The following is a 26724-nucleotide window of genomic DNA, read 5'->3' as shown; positions in this document are numbered from 1 at the left end:
TTCTTGGGCTGAACCACATGGTGCGGTGCCAAATCCCTAACAGTGGCTTGCTAAACTGATTCAGAAATAGGAAAACACAAGTGAAATTAAGTGCCCCTCAGCCTTTTTTCCCTCAGGTTTTAAGTTCTCGTTAATTTTCCACCTGGAGGTTAGATGTGTCCTTTATCTTTGTAGGTTCTGCTCTGGCCCCACCCACATCTTTGGCTCGGTTTTTATATTGGGACCAATGATCATTTTCCCCTTGCATTTAAGCTTTAAGAATGTTGTAGGAATTCTCTTCCTGTCATTAAATATGAAGTGTTGCCTTGACTTGTCTTACTTGATTTTTACCTTGTAATTAATAGGCACATTTGTTTTCAATATCTAGTATTTATCTTTTGTTATAGAAAGTGGTAATATAGAAGGGAAGATAAATCCATTAGAGGAAGCAGGACTGGGCTACCATTCCCTGAGTGGGAGAGGTTGGAGTTCCTCCTTTTCCTATAGATGTTGATTTCTTGCCACTTCATACCCATCTTATGCTCAGCCCAGTCGGCTTTCTTCTGTTATTCAAATTATAAGCTGTTTGGAATTAATCCAGCTTTGCAGGACTATTTTGTGGACATATGATTTATTTTTAAGCGGGGGAAAGCCCCTTGGATTATTTTGTTAACCTAAATAAGTCTCCCATCCCATACGAAATGTCCCAGGATGGGTTTTAGAAGTTATCCAACAAAATCAAACTAAACTTGCCTGCTATAAGCATAGTTTCTAAAGAGCCCTTTCAGAAAGGCTGTACAGCATCCCAGAATTTTTCATGGCATTTTACTGAACTCCTTGCTGAAGAGAGACAGATGGCAGGAAGAGGGCCAGTGGAGAGGACAGGTCGGGATTCTTGTCCATGGTGGAGAACTCAACCTCAGGCTGCTGTTGCTTTTGTTGGGAACCTTCCCTGATATAGGGCCCCCTAGTCAACCGGGCCTCAATCAAAACCTGGAAGTAGCAGGTCTGGAGAACAATGCCAGTTAGTCTCTCAGTGCCCAACTTGGGCCCTGATTTAAAGCAATTACACTGACCGCCTGCCCCAAAAGATGTCCTAAAGATAATTTTTTAGGTCTTAAAAAAAAACAACAAAAAAACTGAATTTCCAGAGCACCTTCATTTCAGAGTATGTCATCTGATTCTCACAACAGTTTTTACTGTCACAATTTCTATTTCACAGATGAGAAAACTGAGACAGAATATGACATAAAGAAACTAGGACTAGAATTCAGTCTCCTTCCTATCCTAGTTGTTTTCTTTGCATTTGAAAATAGGGAGAATCTCAGAGAATTAGCTAATTTCCTCATTCCAGAAAAATTGCTCCAGAATTAAAAGAAATACGGATTCCTCTAGGGAGGACGCTTCAGTATAAAATTCGTTTCTCCTAATTTGGCAGCGAACATACTGAAGATCTTGGTGTAGTGTGTCTGAGACTGAATATTGCAAGTATTTTTTTAAGTGACCAGTGAAGTAGGATTATGTTATCGGTGAATGAAGCTCATTTCTGCCACGTAGTTGCAGAAACTTTGGTTCTTTCAATTAAGAGGCTTAAAATGCTGTTTTCCTACCCTTGAAATGGCTTGATAGACTGTTAACTTCTTTCTTTAAAAAACAAAAACGAAACATTTTTCTCTGATCCAAATATTGGTCGATTCCCCATTAGAAATTGATAAAGTCTGATACATCTTTTCCCAAATGTAGGATTTTAATGATGTTGTCATACTTACAACTTTGCTTCAAATGGACATTGTTCTGGTGATTGAGAATCTTTTCGCCTGTACAGACAAGGGTGGTTTTCTTGAATAAGTCATTCCCAGGATAAACCCAGTTTCTGAAGTCCATAGTGCTTCTCGTTTAAACTCTTACTGCTTGGGCCTCAGTTTTGAAAGGATGACGAAAGTGTTGGGCTCAGAGGTAGGTCCTTCAAATGAGAAGCCTGAGGATAGTTCTTGTTCAGGTCACCTACAGAGCAGTTTGTTTTGTTGTGTTGTGTATTTTTATGGGGGGTTGGGAGTAGCGAGTCTCTAAGGGTGCATCTTGCCTTTTTTAAAATGTCTTTTGCCTTTTTAGGAACATTTACCGCAGATTTTTCCCTTACTCATCTCTAATCTTTTTGAGAGTTTGGGAAGGTATTATTCTCCCATTTAAAGATGAGAAGAATGAGGGTCAGAGAAAGTAATTAGAAACTTGCCCAAAGTCACCTACCCTCTGAGTGCTGGAGGAGAGAGCCCCTGCTCCTTCGCCTGTTGAAGCCTCTTACCTTGGAGAAAATGACTGTTATCTTAAATAGAAGAGGAATGACTGGGAAGGCTATTGGGGGCTCCCAAACTATTAAGGGGTTTGAGAACTAGACAGCCTCCAAGGCAACGTCCAAGGCTAAGACAGGAATTACAACAGCCAGTGTTTTAGGGGCCCGGATGCTCATATTTTGCAATCCATCCCTCCACATGGGGTCACTCACATCACACCAGGTGTCTGATGGGAGAATCCACTTGGCCAAGCCTAGGTCACATCTTACCACTCTACTTCCAGAGCAGGAGGCAGGACACTGTATCTTCATTACATTCCCCATAACAGCAAAGGGTTGGGATGCAGGACAGCACTAAAAAGAATGGTGTCTGCAACGTGTGGAAGGATTCAGAATATTCCCCGAGTGACAAGCTATGGATAAACTTTCCTTTGTTTGTTTTTAGTAATGTTTCCTTTACTAAAATATACGTGACCAGAAGCAGGCAGATCAAAATTATCACCGCAAGTACCCAGCTAGCTACCCTATTCTCTCATTTATCTGTGTCAGCCAACGGAAACCATAGTTGGTCCTGTTGGGAATGTTTTCAGGTTGAAGGCAAGTGTAGTACATCTAGATTGCTCTCTGAGATGTAAACTCAAAAGGCTGTTTAAAGTGCATCTCGTCTTGGCATACGTGCCTACTTCTTAGCCTGCAGATGTTGATCTGTGGTTAAAATTATTAGTGTTCCCTCTTTGTCTCCCAACGCCACTCTGTTGTGAAATTCATCCAGACATAGAAGACATTGCCTTGTAAAGTGCTCTTAACAACTCTGGTGGCTAGGAATCCTCTAGGAATTTCTTTCAAGTGTTCTGTCGAGGACTTCCTAGGACATTAGAAAGTTAAGATAGGAAAGAATTGCTTGCCTTTTGCCTGTGCCTCAACACCCATAAAAATTGTTCAGGCTTTGAAGGGAATAGATAACAAGGTGTTCTTTATAGTATAATAGACTGGTGAATTTCTTCTCTGCCTAAAGGCAGTTAGGTGCAAGTTCAGTTAACACTTGAGTAGTCTGAATAGTACGTTCAGAACAGCTGATTCAGAAGTCTCACTTTGGAGAACACTCCTCCGAATTCAGGAGATTGCAGTCCAAGAATTCAGTGTGTTCTAGTCCAAGTAGTGAAGGAGTATGTGAGGGCCTTGTTCAGTGTGTCTCCTCAGTGCGGTATCCCATAGAATAGGTAGATCGGCACCAGGCCCTGCCATCTGAATTGGATTTGACCCGCGTTTTCATTCCCTTTCTCCATTAGAATCTTCCACCCTTGACCCTTAACGGTAGCAGCTGTCTGATTTGTACACTTCCTCTATCTTATTTATTATTAATTATTCTTTATGTTTTTTATTATTTCCTCTATTTTTTATAAGCATTCAAAATAATTTCTGAAGATTCCCATCCACCCTTTTATTTTAACAATAAAATAATTGAGGTAATTAAAAGGCAGTAAGTAATAAGCTGCCAAGGACCTTCATGTTGCTCATATTGAGCTGATCTCAAAATAGCTTTAGCTGATTTTCCACTATAACCTTTCTCTTGTCTCCAGTTTTGAAATCTGTGAGCGTGCAGGTGTTTTGAAATCTACTTTGATGTAAGAAGGGTGTTTACCCAGTAGCAGTGAAGTGGAAAGCACACCAGTCTTGGAATCAGAAGATCCAAACTTGACTATTTTAGTAACATGTCCTTGGGCAAGCTGGTTGACCTCTCTGAGCCTTTATTTCCTCTTAAAATGGAATATAATGCCACCAGCCTCAAGGCGGTTAGTGAGAATAAAATGAAGTAACAAATGGGAAACTTGATAAATATTTGCTGGTGAGGTAGGTCATTGTCTGGGCACTGGGAACCAGGACTCCAGGTCAGAATTTTGGTACCTTCAAGAACCATAGGTTCTCCCTTCATCTGGAAAGCTTAGAATTCCAGGCACCAGGGTAATGGTGGAGAAGGACGCACTGTCTGTTCCCAGAACACAGCAGGCCTCGCTGAACTTCTGGGCCTGTCTCCCTCCAGGAAGGCTACGGCATCGGGGACGATGAGTACTCCTGTGCGTACGATGGCTGCCGGCAGCTGATCTGGTACAACGCCAGAAGTAAGCCCCACCTGCACCCGTGCTGGAAGGAAGGTATTCATGCCTCTCCATCATGAATTTATCGACTCGGTTAAGACATTAGGTTATGAGGCAGCATCTATTATGTTAGGCCTTAAAATGTTCTAATGGAAGAATATGAAATGTGGAAAGGATTAGCCTTGGTATCCCCTGCCATGCATGTGAGTGGTGTTCACTCCCCGTGGAGCCCTTCTTTCAGCAAAAACATCTCAAGAGTATAAAACTCTTAATTTAGTGGGAAATGATCATCGTAAGGTTAATGTGAACTCTAGTTTCCTCTCTGGGTGTGTTTTGAATCATAGCAGCTATGGAGATACTGAAATACTGACATGGTAATGCCAGGTAACTGAGGATGTTTTCAGAGATCAGACGGCTGTGGAATAAGCACTGTGTAGTATCCACATTCTGGGCACCTCAAGGGCAGCTATTCAGGATGACGTGAGCGAGCACTCTTGGCCACAAACACATCTGCGCAGCCTCCATTCTCCAGACAGCAGACTCAGGATGCTGTAGGGGCACAGGCCACCAGAACACTCAGTCGTGGCTCTAGGACTCTTAGCAACAGCGTGATCTTATTCACTCGATTCAATTTTTGTTCCATCCAATTTGCAGTATCCAAGGTCTTGGACCCATGAACACATTTATTGATAAAGATTCAAGCAGCAAAGTTACAACCACACAGTTGATTTGTTAAACACTTAGACTGAAGGATTTAAGGCTTTTGAGTCTTTTTACCCCCAGCTAAATACAGTGAAAACAGACCTTCCCTGCACAGCACCATTACATTGGAGGGTGGTATTCTCAGGGGCCACATGGTGCCCTTCACCCCCTCGTTCTGAAGACATAAGGTCATATTTAAGGGATGGAGCCTTTGAAAGATTTTATTCCCAGCATTTGAGCTAAATAGGGGTATAGTCTAGCTACTTCTCCAAGTCTTCTCTCTCTGTGTCCTTCCTGCCCTAGTCAGCATTACAGATATAAACTGAATTTTCAGTCATGCTGAGAGAACAGGAATTTGGCCACTGCCGTGCAGGGACAGCTCCACTTAATTAACTAAATTGATAGTGTAGGAAAGGAAAAAACCTTAAAAGCCAACATAAGCCTTTATTTTAATGGCTTGCAGGTTCTTAAATGAGCATGAAACTTCATTTAACAGGGCATAGGATAAAGGCACTGTCTGCAAAAACTGCCTAGTTTGTTTTTTTAAATAATTTTAAAAACAATTACTGAAGTAATATGTTTATTTTAAAAATTTGGAAAATGGGGAAAGCAAGATGAATCTAAAATCTCTTATAACTCCTCCATCCCGAGATTTTTTTTAAAGACATATAAAATTTTGTATATATATTTCTCGTTATACTTAATATGCCTTAAACAGCTTTCTAGGTTTTTAAATAACATTTTAATGGCTTTTTAAATATATTATTATATAATCGTACTATATTAATCAGTACTATATAATCGTACTATATTAAGGTTAGATACATTTTTGCCATTTTAAATTATTATAAAAAATATTATAAACCATTCTGGATTTTCTCAGGACAAATGCTTAGAAGTGAAACTTCTCTGGCAAGAGAGATATAGAATTTCATTTTTTAAATTCCCTTGCTATATATTACCAGATTTCTTCCACCAGCATTGAGTATCCATTTTTCTTGACATAACTGTGTAATTTCCTGTTTTTCTTTAACAATTTAAAAAGCAAAAACTTTGAGTGAAGCTGAATACTTTTTTTTAACATGTTTTTGAGCAAAGAGGCAAAGAAGCACATGATTTTGATCTTATACCGTATTTCACTATTCCCAAAATGCACATTTTTTTCACATTTTTAACATCTTTGAAATTGAGATGCATCTTGCAATTGATGGCTTATAATAGAGTAATTGGCAACATTTTCTTCTTAATGGTACGCTAAGTTAGTGGTATGTAGGGGGTCAGATCAGTTGTAGAAGAAGCAAGAAAGATGGATATGTTGAATCCATGGCTACAGATGTAGACTCAATGCAGTGACATTAAAACCCTTGTTTTACTTAGCAGAACCCCAGTAGTATACACCCTTATCCTAACAGTGTTTTGCTTTGTCCTGTAGGAGATACAGTAGGATTTCTGTTAGACTTGAATGAAAAGCAAATGATCTTCTTTCTAAATGGCAACCAGCTGCCTCCTGAGAAGCAAGTCTTTTCATCCACTGTGTAAGTAGCTTCTCCCAGACAGAAATTTGAGATGCATAGAATGTACTTTTCTCCAGAAAAGAACTTTGTCCATTTATGTAGTCACTTGTGATGAGAAATCATTTTATTTCAAGTAATTGGGGACCCATTTGGTCATACCTAAGGCTATCTCAAAATTTTAACCTGGGAAGATAAGAGCAGGACAGTGGTTTACAGTCCTCTCTAGGTAAGTAAACAGAGCCTGTCACCCTTCCTATTGGGTAGGGTATGATTCATTCTGATTCTTAAAACCACTTTGTGTTTGAGCTTTACTTTGTTTTTATGAGTTCCCTTGACCTCTGTTCTCATTTTTATCTGTAGATCTGGATTTTTTGCTGCAGCTAGTTTCATGTCATATCAACAATGTGAGTTCAATTTTGGAGCAAAACCATTCAAATATCCACCATCTATGAAATTTAGCACTTTTAATGATTACGCCTTCCTAACAGCTGAAGAGAAAATCATTTTGCCAAGGTAAGGAATCTGTGCAGGCTGTCTCAGACTTTCACATGATCTCATGAGAAATTGCAACAGTTTCTAAGAGACTTTTTACAACTTTACACAAATAATTTTGAAAACCTGAGTAAAGTGGTGACTTCCTAAGAAATATAAATTACTAAAACACATCCCAGAAGAGATACAAGCAAAACAGTTAATATAATATTAATTGAAAAAAATTAAGAGCTATGTTCCTAAAAAGCATCAGACCCAGTTCATTTCACAGGAGACCTCCACCAAATCTTTTAGTAACATAACTTCATTGCCATTTAAAATGTTACAGAACCCAGAAAGAAAGAGCACTTCCAAATAATTTTTATGAGCTAAATAAATAACATTGATTTGAAAATCAACCAATATAACACATGCACATACACCAAAAAAAAAAACCCCTACAAACTAACTTCACTTGAACGTCAGTGTAAAAACCCTAAATATTAGGAAATCAAGTGCATCTTTTAACAGACTTGGGTTTATTAAAACAGACTTTTTGTTGGGTTTTAGCTGCATGGCACATACGCCCACACTATTCTATAACCATTAGGACAGTGAATACCATCTTGGATAAAATTTTGCAGTCTATGTTTGCCAAAAACTGTGATTGGCATTAATTGTCTCATTGGATGAATGCCTCCTTTTCTTCCTTATGAGATGAACATAGTCTGTTCCTTAAGCTGGGAAAGACTCCAGCTGCTTCCTGGTAATTCAAGTTGAAGCTTATTTCACAATATGAGCTAAAGTTCATCATTTTTTACCAGAGCAGCTTCCTGGGCCTATGTGAGGAAGGGGATTCCTGTTACTAACGCCACATATGTTTTATCAATGACAGTCTCAGCAGTGAAGGAGACCATACTGGCCATGGCAGAGCCAGTGTTGGGCCTTTCTGCCCCTAAGGGGATCTATAGCATAATGTAATCCTAGCTCCTGTTTTGGCTCAAAATCAGGTCTATGAACAGCCCTCTGGGCTCTGCTTCTCCTTAGACTCAGTGCCTAAAGGCTTAAGAGTGGCTCAACAGTTTCTGAATGAACTAGAAAATGTCACCTAGTGATAGCAGCATTGGCTGCACCAGCAGAACCTCCAGAATATCTCAAGAACAGAAGGGCTACTTACATTACCCCCTTAGGGACCTGAGGTTCATTCCTAGAGCATTCCTTCAGTTGTCTTAGTGCCTGACAGAAATGCTTACCTTTCAGTTCTTGGGGAAAGTCTGAAGTAACAGCACTCTCATCTGTCATACCCCATTACTTTTATATTTAGCCTGTCTTCTTGGATGCAGCGCATAAATAAGTCTGCCTTCTCACATACATCCTAAAAGGTATGACCGATCCATCTAAGAGTTCCCCTGGAGGCTGGCCTAAGTTAAAACTGCTTCAGCATTTGCTTAACCACCCCTGCAGAATTAAACTTTCCAAAAGTCAGATGGCAGCAGGTGTCCTTTTGCGGCAGCTTCTAGATACTCCCTTGGTACATCAGTTTAGCACCGAAAGTACGGCCTGCCTTGCATAAAAACAGCAGAGGTAAAAGCTAGAGCAGTCCTGTGCTGCACTAGACTTTGTCGTCTCTAACAGTGACATCAGGATAGGAGTTGTTGGAGGCTGACTGTGGCCTCCTTAATTCCAGCCTCCTACTAGATAGAACATTCCAATCACAATTAATTACAAATTGTGGCATTAAGTGTTAAGGTGCCCAAGACCATTTTCTATGCCTTTAATATTTCCAGCCCGTGTTCCAAAAGCTTATATTCAGGGATACTTTTTTAATCATTGGAATAGTATTCCTTCCTAGCTTCAGGGTAGGAGATCATGGACGTTACTACCTGGGATTTTATAGATTGTTCTTTGTCGTATGTACCCTCTGTCTGTAAGTTTCCTTTCATTCACTCTGTTTTTCTTCTTCTTAACCTTTTTAGTATGGCAAACTTCAAATATACACACACCAAAAAAGAATAGTACAGCGAAGCACCATGTACCCCCCTCTCGGCTACAGTAGTCATCCACTCGCAGCCACCTGCTTCTCTTCCAGTCTTCCTTCATCTCAGTTAACAAGTCCATTATCATTCCAGATTCCCTGGCCATAATCCTAGAGTACCCTTGACACCTTACTTTCTGCCATTCCCACATCCGATCCCTCCCAAATCCTGTGGGCTGTGTCTTCAGTTTATATCCCAAATCCAACTGCTTATCAGCCCCACTGCCACCATGTTTTCCCGAAAATAAGACCCAGCCAGACAATCAGCTCTAATGCGTCTTTTGGAGCAAAAATTAATATAAGACCTGGTATTACATTATATTATATCATATCATATCATAAAGACTGGGTCTTATAGTAAAATAAGACCTGGTCTTAAAGTAAAATAAGACCTGGTCTTATATTAATTTTTGCTCCAAAAGACGCATTAGAGCTGATAGTCCAGCTGGGTCTTATTTTTGGGAAAACATGGTGCCACCATGGTCCAAGCCTCCGTAATTTCCCACCTGGATTATTTTTGCCCTGCCCTCTAACTAGTCTCCCTGTTCCTGCCTTGACCCCCTTCAGTCTATCCAACACAGCCTCCAGAATGATTTCATTACAACTTAAATCAGGTCATGTGCTTCTCTGTTCAGAATACTTAGTGGCTTCCCATTTCACTTAAAGTAAAATCTTAAATCCTTACAGTGACCTACCATGCCCTACATGAGTTGTCCCCTCTTTCCATTACTTCTTTAACTGTATCTCCTACCCTCTCCTATTTGTTCATGCTCCTTCAGCCACCCTGGCCTCCCTGCTGCTTCTAAAACATACTGTAGTTTTTAACTTTTAAACATTCAAAACATACTAAGGTCTGTTGTAGCCTCAGGGCCTTGACACTTGCTTTTCCTGCAACTAGAATGGTCCTATGTGTATTTTTCAACACCACCAAGCAATAACTCAATTCTGACTCTATCTACCTGGAGATAGCATCAGATCCCACAGAGTAAGGTCTCAGTCATACAAGACTGCCCTTCTCCCCCACTTTAGCTGCCAATCAGAAGTCCAGGTTGTTACCTAGGCTTCTGACCAACCAGCTGTAAATGGGTTCCCAGGACCACCTCCTAGTGATCAATTAATATGCTAGAGCAGCTTCCAGAACTCGGGAAAAGTTTACTTAGTATATTACTGGTTTGTCATAAAAAGAATATAATAGGAACAGCCTAGGGCAAGGTTTGGGAAAAGGGCACAGAGTTCCCATGCCCTCATTACATGGGCATGATTGATTAAATCATTGGCCATTGGTAATTGAACTCAATCTCTAACCCCGGCCCCCTTTAGTCAGAGGATGAGGCTAAAAGTTTCCAAGCTCTTATCACAAGGTTGGTTCCCCAAGCAGCCAGCCCCCTTATATTACCTAGGGATTTTTCTAAAGTAACCTCATTAACATATTTTAAAAAGGCCTTTGTCTTGGGAAGTTTCAAGGGTTTTAGGAATTTTGTGCCAGGAATGCGGATGAAGTCCAAATCTATATATTTCTTATTATAAATCATAATATCACATAAATGCAGCAAAAATTGTGATATATATTAACTTTAAAAAAATTAAAGTCGTGTTCTTTTGACCTTCATTCAACAAAAAACTGTTAGCCTCACATTATGAGGATAATTTAGCAGAAGCAATCGCTTGGAAGAGGGAGGAATTTTAAATTAAAAAATTAATTCCTAAATAAATAAAATCACACTATCACAAATGGTCTCTCTCCAGATATCTGCCAGGCTCACTCCCTTACTCTCTTCATGTCTTTACCTAAATGTCATCTTAGTGAGACTTTCCCTTGTGGCCATATTTAAAAGTGTAACTCCCTGCCTCTCACATACACCCTCCTTATCCTTCCGCCGGCTTTATTTTTCATCATGCTACTGCTGATCAGTGTTTAACATTCTGTATGTTTCACTTTTTTATCTGGTTTATTGTCTGTCTTCCCCCACTGGAGTGTAAGCTCTCTGAGATTCTTTTTTAGTCCTCTCTTCACTGCTGAATTGCCCAGGATTGGAACAGTGCCTGGCACACACTGGGCCTTAAGTGCTTGAATGAATGCTTCATGTTTCTCTTGCCCATCCGTCAAGGCTGTACCTTCAGCAGGGCCGTCCTGCCTCTCCACTATTTTTCCTTTCCAAACTGAGTGAAAGTACAAGGCAGGGGTTCTAACCTGAGGTGACTGGACTTCCAGGGAGTCCACAATGGGCTATCGTAAGCACTTTGAAATTGTATAAAAACTTGTGTATGTGCATTTTTCTTGGGAAAGGCCCTATGCTTTTCATCAAACTTTCAGAGGTGTGTAACTTAAAATGTTAAAATTTTGCTGATAAAATAAAAAGAGCACTGAACTTAGAACTAAAAGATTTGAATTTGATCCATGAATCTGTTTACTGTATGTGGCCTTATGCAAATCATTTTCTTGAACTATTTGTAAAATGGGAATGACCAATCATCCTTCATTCCAAATGGAATCCAGTGATTTCAGATCTTTGTAAGAGTGAAATGAGCTGCCATGTGTGATAGCTACTGAATAAAACTTAAGGAATGGAATACACAGTATGCCGGAAAGACCAAGCAGATAGAAAGATTTTATATTAGAGTTTATTTGAGTCAAACTGAGAACATGCCTGGAAGCAAGATTGAGAAAAGACTCCATAGAATGGCAGTTTTGCAGTTCGTTTTAAGCACTTAGAATCAAAGGAGAGAAGTAACAAAGGTACATGAAATCCATTGGTGATAGATTTATTAAGCAGGTGGGAATAAGCAAATGTGGGGGATTTTCTAGGATTGGTGGGTGCAGAATAGTTCGCATTTAACTTTTACAGTAAATAAAGATGGTATGTGGGCAACAAGATAACAATGAGGAGTTCCAGGTGCTCCACCCAGGGCCTCCCAGGGGTTATGCCTCCCAGGGGTTTGGCATTTCAAAGGCAGTTGTCCTAGATACCTAAGATCAATGGAAGCGCTGCGTAATGTAAAGGAAGCTATGGGCCTTGGACGTGACTACCCACCATGACCTGCCCAGTTAGGAATTTATGATCAAACCATCCTGTGTGGTTACTTTTGTTAGTGAGCTTGTCAGGCCTGCCATGTGGCCCCATGAACTTGCCGGGTCTGCTATGTAGTCCCTTTTTCGTTCACAACACATGCAGAGCATTTTCAAAGCATTTTCTATGCATCTCTGCTAACAGGCCCCATTTATTGGTTGACAAACTGTTTTCTGCTCAGGCACAGGCGTCTTGCTCTGTTGAAACAAGTCAGCATCCGGGAAAACTGCTGCTCCTTGTGTTGCGATGAGGTAGCAGACACACAGCTGAAGCCATGTGGACACAGGTAAGAGGGCTTGTTTGATTATTTCCTATTTTGCACATTATATTAGGCAAGGTTTCATCCTGTTCTTGAATTGCTTTTAGAGCATTACCAGTTCCATAGAGGAATGAGGAATTAGAGTTTGCCAAGTAGCACAGGGCTGTCTTCCAGAAAGTTCCTGAAATAGAAGAAGCTGTTTGATATGGAATGCCTGTGTTTTCGCAGTACTGTATTTTTAATAACAGTTTTCACATCACAAAATGTAAAAGGATTAATACTATTTATGAGCTTCTTCAGCAATCCCTCTTACGTAGTCTTAGAGCCTTCTCATATACTTGTTATTTATAGTCCTAACCATTGAGAAGGCAGCGCCTCCTTGCCATCTAACCAGATTTCAGTTGTATGAGATGAACTCAGAGGGTAGCCTAGATCCTGTAGTACAGAGTGGCGAAACATCAGCAAGACCAACAAGCTGGTCCCCAAGAAGGCCATCCCAACTAGGGTTAGAAAGGGGAAGAGGAGTTGGCAGTGCCCTGGCCTGTGTCCTGGGCCCTGGCCTGGCCCAGGAATGTGTGCTGACTGTATGTGAGCAGTACCCACGCTCCTGTTCCAGGCCAGCTCCCTGTAGTTCATCACAGCCCATACTCTGCCTTGCTTTTATTTTTGACATACCTTTAGCCACCACGTCTCCTAGCGGTCCAGAGCCTAGAGTGATGGACCCCAATTTGTCACCCCTGGACATGGCTCAGCCTGGGCCCCTGACTCTGCCTCTGTTTGTTTGCTGTCCTTTGAAATGGGTTGTCTAATTGGCTGCTAAGGGAAGTGCATGTGGTGTATCTTCTGTCACCCTTAGCTTTACCAGTCTTTCTTCTGAAAGAAAGCACAATGGCTCCAGTTGTGGTTTTTCCCTGGTATCAACTCTGCAGCCCAGAACTCCTCAGTTTGAGTTCCTTTGGAGATTTTAGTTTTCAGGGCCTCACAGGCAGATGCAGAGTTTAAAGGTTGGATCTCTTGATAGCCTTTTTGGTCTTTGTTTCTGTAAGAATGTTGAGATCCCAAACAGCAGGTCTGGTCTTACTCATCTTTGCACTCTCTGGCCCTTTTCAGTGGTTTTTGCACAAAGTAAGGGCTCATGAATGAAGGCCGAAATCTAAAAACTTAGAACCAGGTATCTTAAGTATGAGCATATTCTCCTTAATAGATAAATCCAAAACAGGGTCGGAGGAGCAAATTAAAAGAATTATAAGAAAATGTGGCTTAACTTTCAGCAGCAACAACAATTTTAAAAGGGTAGGGGTAAAGAAAAGAAATCTGGATAAACAGAATGACATGAACAGACCCTGAGAAGAGATTCCTATTACTACAGACAAAGGTAACTTTGATCTCAGTTAGAGATGATTGAAGAAACTGAGATGATTGTCAAAGCTACCTTTGTCTCTCCCCCAACCAAAACCACATGGTTTCAGGTGAATTTTTTCAAGCTTTCAGGGAATAGATAGATTCTATTTAAACTTCTCCAGACCATAGAGAAAAGAGGAAAACTACCATACTCTTTTTACAAAGCCTACATGATAATTACACCAAAAGCGGGTAAAGAAAACACCAAAAAAAGAAAACTCATGAATATAAATCTAAAATATTATCAAGTAGGACCCAGCATCATGTACAACAGGGCATGGAATCTCAGGAATGCAAGGATGGTGCAGTATAGGAAATCTACTTACATAATTTACTCAAATAGGCCAAGGGAAGAAGGTCAGGAAATTAACACTTTCTCCAAAAATGCTGCAATGGCATTTGTTAAAATTCAATGTGCATTTCTAATGAATGGAATATTACAAAACAGAAATGAATGGAGGGTAGAAAACTGTATAAACTAGGAATGTGTGGCTACTTCCTTAACAATATAAAGACATATGTCTCAACCAAACCCTAGTATCTTTTTAATGGTGACACGCTGGAAGTATTCTAAGAGATGGTGGGGACAAGATAAGGATGCCAGCTGTAGGCACCATGATTTGCATTGTGTAAGCTAAGGCACTTAGATGAGTGAGAGAAAAGAGGGAGAAAAATGAGAAAGAGGAGCAAAATCATTTGGAGATGATGGATTGTATACCTGGGCACCAGGAGAATGACTGAAAACCTGTTAGCATCAGTGTGATAATTGAACAAGCTAGTTGGTTGCAAAAAATAATAGCTCTTCTGTATATCAACAGCAACCATTTAGACCATTATAATTGAAAATTCCTTTTATAATAGTCATTTAAAAAGGCTACGTAAGAATACATACCAAGAAATGCATGGTACCTATAAGAAGAAAATTTTTAAACGACCAAAGAATGTAATAGAAGACTTGAATAAATAGATCTGTTTTTGGAGAAGAAGACGTCTCAGTATTGTAAAAGTGACAGTTTTCCCTAACCCTTAAGTTTAATTTAGTCTATATAAAAAGGGCAACATGATTTTTGTTGTTGTTCTAGAAATAGAAACGCTAATTTAAAAGTACATGTGATGCTAAGACAAAATTCTACCACATCTTAAAATATATTAAAATAAATGTGTATAGTTTTGTCCCAGTATAGGAAAAGAATGACAAAACAATGAAACAGAATAGAAGCCCAGAAATACAACTAACTGCAAGTGAAAATATGGTAAAGATATTGTGTCAAACTACAGTGAAAGATAGACATTCAGCAAATGATAGTGGCATAAATGGCTAGCTGTCTGGGAAAAATAGCATTGTATCTCTACACATCTACATGTATATCCTGTGTACATGCAGACTTTCTGGAATATCACACATGAACTTTTAATTTATTCCTCAGAATAGGAAGATTGAGGATCAGGAATGGGAAGGAGACTTATTATTTATTTATATATTTCATTTTTTAGCCATTAAGTATTTCCCATTCAATTAACAAGCTTGTTAACATTTTAGATTGAGTCAGCAGTAGTGGGCAGTTTGACCTTTTGAAGTGTTAACCTAACTGGCATTTGTCTTTCTCCTCAGTGACCTGTGCATGGATTGTGCCTTGCAACTGGAGACCTGCCCATTGTGTCGTAAAGAAATAGTGTCTAGAGTCAGACAAATTTCCCACATTTCATGACACACGTGAAGAGGCACCATGGACTTATTTCTACTCAATTCCAGCCAATGTTGAAAAGAAAAACAAAGAAAAAAAATCTCTAATCAGTTGTACGCACATTGAAACTTATAGCCATGGCCAGATTTTATGCTAAAAATGGTAGTTTGTCAAAGACAAAATTCTCTTAGAATCTAACCCAACTTGCCAGCCCTGAGAAGTTCCTTTTAAGGCCAAGGAAAGCTGAATACTAACAAGCTAGGCCTGTGGTACCTCCATGAAAATCAATAGGGGGCAGTGCCCTCCCTCCTGAGTGCTGAAACCACACTGGAATTCTCCACATTGGGTTCATTTGATTGTTTAACACAGGAGGTTTTGTCTCATATTCTAAAGTTTTATTTTGGACAGAAGTCGTTACGGAGAAGTAAATGACAGCATTTCTGGGTTAAGTACAACCTCCCATTGGTCAGATACCAGTGTGTTAAGCGTGGATATTGCACTGCAAGACTTGAATCTATAAGACTAGAATCACACAGGTCAATACTACAAGCAACATGGAGGGCCTGAAAGAAGGTGCACAGAGAGTAGGGAAAAAAACCCACATTTTTGATATTTCAGTGATTCCAAAGAACATCTAGTTTTTTTTTAACTACAGAAAATTGGTGGTATTTTCACATTCATGGTGTTTCTATCCAATTGCAGTACCCACATTTTGTGAGGAAAAAATGTTTTAACAATGCAGGAGGAATTATTAAATTAATTGCAGTGTTTGACTAGAGAAAATTTGGTATTTAGGGTATTTTTAAGATACCATCAAATCAGGTTTTCTGTTTGTTAAAAGAAATTTTTTTTTTAATCAGTATTGTTTTTGGAAGTAATATACCTTGAAACTCTTGAACTAATAGTCTCAAAAACTCTTAGAGGACAGTCTGAGAGCACATATTCCTATTGTTTTAAATAAATACATGTTTTTGAATAGCAAATTCAATCATGGATTGTTGACTATGTCTTCATCAAAAGTGTTACTCCCTCTCAGGGTCTCTGGTGAAGACCTTCAAGAGTTTGGTTTTTTCTCCCAGAAAATTGGAAGGTAGAATTGTAAATTCATAGAACTTATTTTATAATGGTGTACCTCAGCAGCTGCCTTTCAATTTATGCCAAGTCCTTACTGAGTTTATACTTGAATAGTAAATATGTCTTCTGAGTTTTACAGTGTCTTAAACTCAATGCACATATTTTCATCCTTTCCCACCCTTTCTTGTTTGTAGTTCATTAAACTGTCCTATTAGAGAGCTGATCTCCTTCCTGGCCGTACTTGTTGGGGTGCTGGATTTTTTCCATGTCTTTAGTCTTCCACATAAATTCAAAAAATATATATAAATATATATATATATATGTTCTCTTTAGCTTGTGGTGAATCAGTAATTTGCATTGAAGAAATAAAACATTTGTTGCCTTTTTTGACTAAGACTTCACAACTTTCATTGGTGCCTGCTGCTAAAGTTCTAAGACATCATACTCTCAAGTTTAAGGGCTACCACTTTCTAGGATAAGCGAGAATCAAGTATCAGAATTAAGAAGCGGGGTTAATCGCTTATTCGTCCAGCAAATCTTTATTGAGCACCTAATATGTTCTGGGTACTGTGCCTATGTGGTATACAAAACAGATCTATTCACGGAGCTTACTTATATCAGGTAGTAGGGAGAAGACAACATTATTGTGTTTATTGTAATAAATTGTGAGTGCCTTGAAAGAAAATAGGGTGCTGCTTTGAGAGAGAATGAGGGGACTTCATTTAGATGGCAGGGTGGATTGCGGGGGGTGGGACAGAAGAAACCTCACTAAGGAAGTTGTAGTAGTAAAAACTCAAAAAAGGAAGAAGTGGGACGTGGCCAGGCAGAGAGACTGAGAACAAGCTTCTAGGACTGGGTAGCTACATGAACTCAACATTATAGGCAAAGGCCCTAACTCAGGTGGAAAGGAGCTCAGTGGGCTTCAGGATCTCATGGAAGGCCCCTGTAGCTAGTAAGATAGGAATGAATGGGTAGAGTTGTATGCTCCAGTCGTGGAGAGGTCGGGACTGGCTCATGCAGCCATGTTAAGGATTTTGTATTTTATCCAACGTACAATAGAAAGCAAAAGTTTAAACATGGAAGTGCTTTGATAAATAATTTTTAAAGATGGCTATGGCTTCTATGTGCAGAATGGAAAGCAGTGAGGGAGGCGGAGCAGGATAGAAGACAAGCGAAAAATGGAAATAGTAAGACCAGTAGGGAAACTTTGAAGGAATCCGGCAGAGAGGTGAAGGTGGTCTGTAAATTCAGTAGAGATAGTGAAGAATAAATGGAATTAGTAGGTAATCTGTCTCTGTTGGAGCCTATTAGCTTTCTCGATATCTACCCTTGAACTTTGTTCATAAGACGATCTACTTTTCTAATTTTCCTAGACCATGAAACAAGATTTCAATATTAATCATTCAGGATGGAAGCAAAGTTGTAATCTTGAATCTTGAAGCTACTTCAAAGGGAAAGATATTTACTCCATATAGAGAAAAAACTAGGGGTTAGCAAGCGGTGTGTGGAAGACAGTAACCAGGAGATCTATATATTATGTAGTTCCTGTAAGCACTTTAAGAGAAACAAAGCTAGGCTTTCACTGACGATGTATTATACTAGATAGAGAAAAAAAACTTTTTTAGTTCCCAGAAACCCCCGGGATTCCAGCCAAAAAAGCACACCAAAACGTTTTTTAATGAATTGCCACATTTTTTGAATGATATTAATGAAGCAAAACAAAGTCCTGGTGTCATTCACAGAAAGCCCAGAAACAATTCAATCACAGAAACCAAAACAATCCTACTACCAGAAAAGGACTTTTTTTTTTTTTTCTGACATCTTTTTTTTTTTTAATTTTATTAGTTTCAGGTGCACAAGACAAAGCAATACTTAGACGTTTATGATTTATATCCCTCACACTGTGTGAACCCCCCTCCCCCCATCCACTATCCCTCTGACATTGCACGGAGCCATTACATTTCCACTGCAGAAAAGGGCTTTTTTGCATAAATTTCAACTATCTTGAACATGTATCTGTGAAAACAAACTATCCAACTAAAATTAGCGCTTCCCAAGATTGTCCATTTTTTCTATTTACTCACTGAAAACAATTCTTAATGGCTAACCCACAAAAGGTCTAAGAAATGATTGTTAATGGGAAACATTTAATGTATTCAAGTAAATTTGTTAGTTCCAGATCCCACTGATTATCTACTTCGTGTCCATTCAAAATGTCAAGTCATTCAGGCTGGCCATCTCAGATGAAACCTAAGCCATACGGTTAATCCCAGAGACATGTACCATAACATTTAGCCAGAGATACAAGGCAACGGAAGAAACAATTCCTAGTGGTCCAATCACGAGGAATCAGCTCTGGGGAATCTTTTTTGCAATATTTGGCAGTTTTGGAGGAGACTTTATGATTGCTTGTTCAAAAGAGTTCTGTCCACTTTTATCTCGCATAATTAGCCAAGAAACTAGTTACTGCCTAATAATCTTCATGATGTGAATATTTTATGTAAATTACGAGACTTCCACTTCTTACAGTGAGGCTTTTCTTCCACGAGAGGGAGTAACTGCCTTGCAAATCTGACATCCGCATTATCTGATTCAAAAGGGGTTGGCTCTCAAGAGATTTGCGATTTATAGTGCTCTTTAAAATAGTCTTCTTAAAGCTTGTAATTTGCAAGTGAGGGAATTGAGGCTCGTGGCTTGGATTCTTTCCTCCATAAAACCGGGCGACGTAAGATTTAATCGCCGAACAGCTTGAAGAACGTCAGCAACCCTGTTATTCTTACTGAGGCCCAGCTTCCCTGGCGACTATCCCTTTCCCTCACTTCCTTTCCCTATTTTTGCCCCGCCCTGGCGTCCGGCAACGTGCACCTGTGATTGGCTGTCAGGAGCCGCGAGACGACGGAAGGAGTTGCGGTGGCCATGGTGACGGGAGGCGGGGCGGGGCGCCAGGAGGTCGGTAACCGACTCCGACCCCGCTCTTGCGGCGGCTCGCGTGGAGGCCCCGCCAGCGCGTGGCTGCAGCCGGGACCCTGAAGTCGGGGCCTCGCGCGTAGGTGCTGACCCGGCTGGGCCGTGAGTCGGCCTTCGCCTCCGTGGCAAGGCCTCCCCGATGCCGGTTGGGGCTTTGCGGTGCAGAGAGGAGGCTGGGCCCGGGCCGCGGGCGGGGTAGGAGGCTGACGGGCCCTCTCGCCCGCAGCGGGTGGATGCGGCAGCGGCGGCGGCAATGGACGCTCTAGAGGAAGAGAGTTTCGCGCTGCCTTTGTGAGTGGCACCGCCCGGGGGGCAGGAGGCTGGGGCTTGCTGGTGTTCGGCCTCGGCCCTTTGAAACGGGTGTCCTCGCGGGGTGGGGGACCGACAGGTTTCCGCCCGGGTTCCTGGTGTCCATTCTGTCGCTGCTGCGACCGCCAGATTTCGGCCCGGGAGGACTGGAGTGCGGGGCGATGCCTCTATCACAACCCCCTGCCTCTAATCTTCAGTCGTCAGCAAGACCTGCAGGATTTGAGCTGCCGAGGCCCGACCACGGGCCAGAGGACCCTCCACCAGGGACTCTGATCTCATTGCCACCTCCCACCTCGGCCAGTATCTCGCCAGCGTGAGGTTCACATTCACAAGCAGATAGGTGTGGGGTGATAGCGAAGGATGCGGTGACTAGAACCGCAGGAGATAAATGCGGAGTTGTCTTAAGATGTCCCGTGCGACCCTTTGCTCCCTTTATTTGTCCCTTTTGTAATTCCTTGGTGCGTATCAGGTTTTCCTGAAAGTGGAGCCATTACATTTATCTTTGATGTCACAGATGCATCCAGTGCGTTTTATTGTTTGGAATTGCTGGATAAGAGCATAATCGTTTTCATTGTTGAAGCTGAATGATGGGATTCATTTTGCTATTCATTTTTCTTTAGTGCATGTTTGAAAATGTCCGTAATAAATGTTTTTGAAACCGAAATCTTTGAAACAGCACCTTATCCAGGCATATTTTTCAGCTCTTCCGCCTCTGATGCAGAATTTGATGCTGTGGTTGGATATTTAGAGGACATTATCATGGGTAAGCTTCCTTGCCACAATCGGATCTGTGCTCGCTAGACCTTTGCTTTTAAGGAGACTGAAATCAATTTGGAGAGTTAATTTTAAGAGAAAACATCAAGCTGCATATAATTTTTTAATGTAGCACATGTAATATTAAGCCTTACTGTGATTTGTCTTAGAGGCTGACAGCCCAGTATTCTTAAAACAATCCAGAGATTCAGGAGTCGAGACTTATTTAGATAATCAGGCACCTAGGAGTTAAGGGGATCTTGGCAAAACTCCAGGAAACAGTGACCTCTTTTATGGTAGAAACTACGCAATTTAGTTTTTTCATTTTTAGTTGTAACATTTTCGTGACACAAACCACAGCATAAAACCATAACCATAGCACCAGTGTCCATGAAGAAAACAAGGTTGTCATACTGCAGCTGGTTCTGTATTTTCCTGGGTTCTGAGTTCCTGTTTGTGGGTTCATTTTGGCATCCATAAGTCCCGCTAAGTAATAGGCAATAACAGACACCAAAGGTTTAAGACAGATGTGCGAGAAAAAGTTAAATTTGAGAACATCTTGTCTACTGACCTGAAGTTTTTTGGGAGTTATGTGGTGTTAGTAGCTGTATATCTTAGTCTCATTTAGTCTGAAAATCACTGACCAAGTTGTTGTACATTCAGATTTTGTAAAGGATCATGCCCTTAACCCTCTAAATACAGATGTGTCATCATTAACCCCTCTGAGGATTTGGGGATACTGAAGAATACTTTGAGTTGTTGCCATTTATGGGTACCCTGTATGCTGTAGGAAAATGAGCCCTCTGTAAGCCCAGGGTATGTATCCCCAAGTCTAGGTGGTTGGTGAAGCTTTCCTTTTATTTTTAGATACAATATTATATTCGGTTGTTAAAATTCCCTGACATTTAAGTGTTTGCTATGAACTAATCTCGTGACATGAATTCTCATCTAAATTCCACCTAGCAACCCTGTATAATCCTCATTTTCCAGTTAAAGAAACTGGCGCTTAGAGAAATTAAGTAACATGTCCAAGGTCACACAGTTCTAAGTGACTGAACCCAGCAGTCTAGCCTGTCAGAGCCCATACATTTATTCACGACACTATTTCCACCACTGCTGCTGAAATTATACTAAAATAAGAGAACCATTTCATTCCTTTGTGGAAAACTAATGAGAGGACGTTCCCAAGCCACCCAGTATGGGTATGTGTAAAATGAACTGGACAATGGTGGTGATGGTTGCACAACAATGTGAAGGTACTTAATGCCACCGAACTATATGCTTAAAAGTGGTTAAAATGGTAAATTTTATATTGTGTATATTTCATTACAATTTTTAACATAGTAAGAGGGGTGGCCAGTTAGCTCAGTTGGTTAGAGCGTGGTGCTATTAACACCAAGGTTGCTGGTTCCATCCCTGTATGGGCCACTGAGCTGCGCCCTCCTTAAAAAAAATAATAATAAGTAGTAGTAATAAGACTGGATCAGTCTATTTCAACGTTTGTGTCCCATTTAACACTTACTTGAAACACTATTAGTTTTCCTCTCCTAGAGATTGACCATTGAGAAACCAGGTCTGACATATAATTCCTGCCTATTTATAAATCAGAATGGTTTTTAGTCTCCATTTAAAAGAATAAATTTTTCTATTGTGGTTCAGACGATGAGTTCCAGTTATTACAGAGAAATTTCATGGACAAGTACTACCAAGAGTTTGAAGACACAGAAGAGAATAAACTCACCTACACGCCTATTTTTAACGAGTATGTAAGTGGATTTCTGTTTCTCTTACCAGAGATTAGGATTTCTTTAAAATGTAAATTTAGAATCAAGATGTTAAAATTTGCTTGACTTTTAAATTCTCCCACCAGTACCACACCAGAAATTCTAATGAGAATCTGGTTTAGTTTTCAGCTCCTGTTGCTTTCCTCCAGCTTTTCGGGCTGTTTTCCAAATGTCTGATGATTTTGTCTGCTTCTTTTTTAAAATATGTTTGGCTTATTATAATCCTGCTTTCAGTTGCAATATGTGGGGTCACCACACCTTACATTTATATACTTTCACCTTTTGGCTTTCACCATATTTTTCTACTACGTAATCCAGTCAGGTATGTGTGACGGTTGGGTAAAAGTGAAAACCAAGATCACTTGTTGGTGGCAAAACCAAGACTAGAACCCAGGAACCTCAACTCTTGATCCTGGGGTCTTTCCACTCTGCCAAGGCCCCCGGGCAGCCTCCTGGAATGATCTCCTGTCTGAGAATGGGTTTGAGCCTCCAGGACTTTCTTAACAGAGAAGCTTGGCATAGTCAGTGCAGGTTTCCTTAAGCCAAGCCTCAGCTTATAAGCACCCTGTGATTGCCTCTAAGCTTTTGTGTATGTTCTTTTTGCACAGATTTTATCTGCCCACAAAGAAAAGCCCCACTTACTTTACTTCCTGCCATGGGAGTGGGAGCCCTGCTGCTGTCTCTACCTACCTTAGACAATTCATCTTAACAGTACAATTAATTACCTGCCAGTGTCTCGCGTGCTTGGGCCAGGCCCAGGACAGGAGCTGTGTTTTGGTTCTCTTTGGTATCCCTAGCACTCAACATGGAGCCTTGCACCTAGAAGAGGCTCCTAGGACAGGCTTTCTGAAAAGAAGTCTTGTTCCTAAAGTGTGGTCTGACAGAGAGCCTTTCCCCTGCTGCAGATTTCTCTGGTAGAAAAGTACATCGAAGAACAACTGCTGGAGCGGATTCCTGGGTTTAACATGGCGGCTTTCACAGCAACTTTACAGTGAGTTGTGCTTGTCTGTTTTTCACCTTCCCCCTCCTTCAGTTTCAAGCAGACACTTTTTGTTCAGTACTTGAACATCAAGGCTGAGAGTATTTGGTGGTTAAGTCCTGAGTAGGGGGCCTCAAAACCTGTGAATGAATTCTTGAAGACAGAGTCTGTTTTTCATCATTTGTCATGAACCAGCCATCCCTTTCTTTTACAGGCACCATAAAGATGAAATGGCCGGTGACATATTCGACATGCTGCTCACGTTTACGGATTTTCTGGCTTTTAAAGAAATGTTTCTGGACTACAGAGCAGTAAGTCACTCTTGCCTGTTTAGTAAGCCACATTGAACCACTTAGAAAGTTCCACGTAGAACTGTTGAACACACACCACCTCCCATGCTTCTCCCCATTAAGATTGGCCAGTAGCAGCTAGCGGGTGGGTGTCAGAAGAGTGAGCTGCTGTCCTCCAGCTGGGACCCGCGACCAATTATATTCTGGTGTCTTGGTGAAACTGGTCCCAGGGATCGCTTAGGGTCCCTAAATAATCAGAAGGACGAAACCAAAAGGCAGGTCTAATTCTGCTTTGCCTTTCTTATAATGCAAGCTCAAAGGTAGGAAAAATGTTTTTCAGTGAAGAGGGGTGCATTTTTTAAGTGACCAGGGCCAGCGCTGAGCAAAAATGCAAATAATGTCCTCCTCTTGCTGTGCGCTCCATGGAGATCCACACTCCCACCCTGCGTACCTCTTCCTTAGACCAGGTTCTGAGCTAGAAGGGACTTTTTTCTATTCTTTGCCTCCTGAAGTTGTTTTTTCCTGTGTAGGAAAAAGAAGGCCGGGGACTGGACTTAAGCAGTGGTTTAGTGGTGACTTCGTTGTGCAAACCCTCCTCAGTGCCGGCTTCGCACAACAACCTGCAGCATTAGGCCGTCCCTGGGGCAGTGAGCGGGTTCTGGGCTGTGGGGGCCCAGTATCCAGGCAGAAGCTTCCACTAACCATGGATGGAACACATCTAGGAAAGACTGGCTCAGTTCTGCAATCTTCATTAACGTTAAGTATTAATGGGTGAAAAAAATATTACCTGACCCTCCCGGGACCTGTTGCCTCTGAAAAACCTTATGTTAAGAGACCCTAGTACTGCCCCCACCCTGAGTAGAGACCTTTCTCAGGGGCTTGAGTTGAGCTCCTCTGGAGCAAGCCCACGTCCCGCATTCCACCTGGGGGGCCCTTCCCCAGTATACGTGGTGGTGTCAGCACCCTCCATCACCAGCCCTCTGTCCCAGCAGGCTTTGCATGAATCTTGTTGTGCACTCAGAGCTTTTCACATGTGTCAGAGTTTCAGTCCTTCAGGCTCAGTGGGGTCTTTGACTGTCTGGGAATATTTATCTAGGGTGTTGCTCAAGCAGCTGCCCATCTGGCGATTTCTAGAGTTCCTATTATCACAGCTAGTCTTGTCTGTAGGAATCAACTGAGATTTATCTAAAATATCCTTTATCTAAAAGCTATATGTGAAAACTAGTCTTATATTTGTAGTGCTTGTATCACTATGTCTTCTGCTGATGTAGTCCCCGTTTCTAGAACTCTCTTAAGCATTTTTGAGAAAATATTTTTATAGATGAATACTCAGGCTAACCTAGTGGATATAGTCTTGGAACTTCCATGATTACCCACTTAAAGATCAAAGTATTATATGCTGTGTGCTTTTTAGTTGTTAGTGCTCTAAAAGCAAAAATGCCATGTTGGCACTCCTGTTTTACTGGGCACCAATGAATGTGTGTTTGTGCTGAAAGGAGGCTAAAAGGTATCCTTTTCCTGTAGCATGTCAAGTGTTTGTGCAGGTTTGTTTAAAACCCTTTCTGTATAGTTTGTTAGGTTTTCTGTTGGGTAGGGACGCTGCAATTCCTTCTTCCTGTCAGTCTTCCTACCAAGACGGTTTCTTACTGGTCTATCTCAGCAGGGATGAGACAGCAAACAGCTTTATGGGTCATCTGCCTGCTTTGATTTAGTACATTGGCTTAGTACAATGTTTGATAGAATGTTATTGACCAGAAAACATGGATGTCACATCTCTAGAAAGAAGAATAGTAGTTCTTAGATTTTTTTTTTTTTTTTTTTTTTTAAGTAAAAATAACAATCTGTAATGACTTTTCACCTGGCTATTCTGGTTTTAACGGATGAGCTATAGACTATGTGTTTTCTGTATTGATATGGCGCATATTAAATACTTTTGTACCATGAATAAAATTTGAGGTGTTTTGCAAGAACCATGATTCTAAACCACTCGTTCCTTCTTTGCTGTACCTGCTGCCCCATTTTAGTACTGCTCGGGTCTTTCAAGCACCAGGTCTTGGGCTTGCTTTCCCCTCTTACTCTTTTTATCAGTGGGACTGCCCGTTTCAGGCTGGTTATGTTGGAAGCACTTGATGAAGACCCAGTGGTCAGTCCGCTGCCTGGCTGTGCAAAGGCAACTTGGACAAGTCCAGAGACAAAGTTATGAAAAAAGAATGAGAAGAAAGGCAAACGGTTCTTTTCATCCTTTTCCATTCAGAGAAAGGAGCAAGGAAGCTTACTGCATTTTGATATTAGAAGATAGGCTTTCTGATTTTTCAAACAAACTAGAAATCTCTCTCCATTCACACAGGAACTTATGTCATTATGTGCCGCCTGGGCCGTAGGCCTGGCCTGGGGTGGAAAACCCTGACATTCTGCCCTGGCCTCAGGAGACAGTTGCAGTCTCCTATTGTCTAGCCCTCTGCACCCAGGGGAAGCAATATTCACCCAGACTGCAGGGACTAAGGATTCTGGAGGCAGGGGCCCGAACCAAGGGTGCTTGTTTGACTAAGCACGGTAACGTCTCCACTCAAATAGGCTGTGTATTAAGATGTCAGAAACCTATAAGGCTTGCCTAGCATTTTGTTTTCTCTTAAGCCTCAAAAGAAAATGGGTTGACCCTTAAAACTAAACACTCATGGCTTAATCCTGGAATGACTAATTTATTATTCAAACCTGACGCTTGAGAGTAACAAGGAATGCTGTTAATATTTATACCAGGATAACAGGCATAAACTGGGCCTGTCCCAGGCTAAGTGGGACATGGGTATCTGACTTAATCCCCCATTCCTTGATAATGGAATAGCTTATCCACAACTGTTTGAATCGAGTTACATTTTAATTGTTCCCAGTTTTTCAAAAAAGGACCAAGGGTGCCCAGAAAGCCTTTGGCTTATTATTCAGAGCATGTTGCTCTGTGATGGTAGAAAAAAATAAGCTCAGGAGGAACCCCTCCCCATCCCACCCTGCCCCGCTGTCTGTGCCAGCTCCATGCATCAGGCATGACCACTCACTTTGATTACATACTTTGA

General features: G+C 41.0%; 3 protein-coding genes and 1 non-coding gene across 7 annotated transcripts in view; 3 read left to right on the top strand and 1 right to left on the bottom strand.

The window, feature by feature from the left end:
• Positions 1 to 16964, top strand: part of RSPRY1 (ring finger and SPRY domain containing 1) — a 41580-nt gene extending 24616 nt beyond the window's left edge. For all 3 annotated transcript variants that reach the window (XM_019754250.3, XM_019754258.3, XM_074314833.2), the window contains exons 11-15: positions 4311 to 4422; positions 6500 to 6602; positions 6942 to 7094; positions 12337 to 12441; positions 15428 to 16964. In XM_019754250.3, the coding sequence (XP_019609809.1) occupies positions 4311 to 4422; positions 6500 to 6602; positions 6942 to 7094; positions 12337 to 12441; positions 15428 to 15524 (570 nt within the window). In that variant the 3' untranslated portion in view covers positions 15525 to 16964. The remainder of the gene's footprint in view (positions 1 to 4310; positions 4423 to 6499; positions 6603 to 6941; positions 7095 to 12336; positions 12442 to 15427) is intronic.
• The window catches only part of PLLP (plasmolipin), a 35626-nt gene continuing 21344 nt past the window's right edge, over positions 12443 to 26724 (bottom strand). Inside the window, exon 4 of one of the 2 annotated variants that reach the window (XM_019754300.3) lies at positions 12443 to 12595. In XM_019754300.3, coding sequence (XP_019609859.2) covers positions 12518 to 12595 — 78 coding nt within the window. In that variant the 3' untranslated portion in view covers positions 12443 to 12517. Of the gene's footprint in view, positions 12596 to 20646; positions 20671 to 26724 lie in introns of those variants that run through there. The other variant, XM_074314835.2, reaches the window with a different exon arrangement.
• On the top strand, positions 19032 to 25632 carry ARL2BP (ARF like GTPase 2 binding protein). Its single transcript, XM_019754313.3, has 6 exons — positions 19032 to 19832; positions 20552 to 20613; positions 22263 to 22369; positions 23293 to 23378; positions 23581 to 23677; positions 24187 to 25632. Exons 1-6 carry the CDS (start codon positions 19795 to 19797, stop codon positions 24286 to 24288), a joined length of 492 nt encoding a protein of 163 aa, XP_019609872.1. The 5' UTR covers positions 19032 to 19794; the 3' UTR covers positions 24289 to 25632.
• Positions 21958 to 22031, top strand: TRNAN-AUU (transfer RNA asparagine (anticodon AUU)). Its single transcript has one exon. It is a non-coding gene; the product is annotated as a tRNA-Asn (tRNA).

This window comes from Rhinolophus sinicus, chromosome 8 (assembly GCF_057876585.1).
Source record: "Rhinolophus sinicus isolate RSI-liver-muscle chromosome 8, RSI-T2T, whole genome shotgun sequence".
In the NCBI taxonomy this organism is placed as follows: domain Eukaryota; kingdom Metazoa; phylum Chordata; class Mammalia; order Chiroptera; family Rhinolophidae; genus Rhinolophus; species Rhinolophus sinicus.
This window is presented reverse-complemented; position numbering and strand designations above follow the sequence as displayed.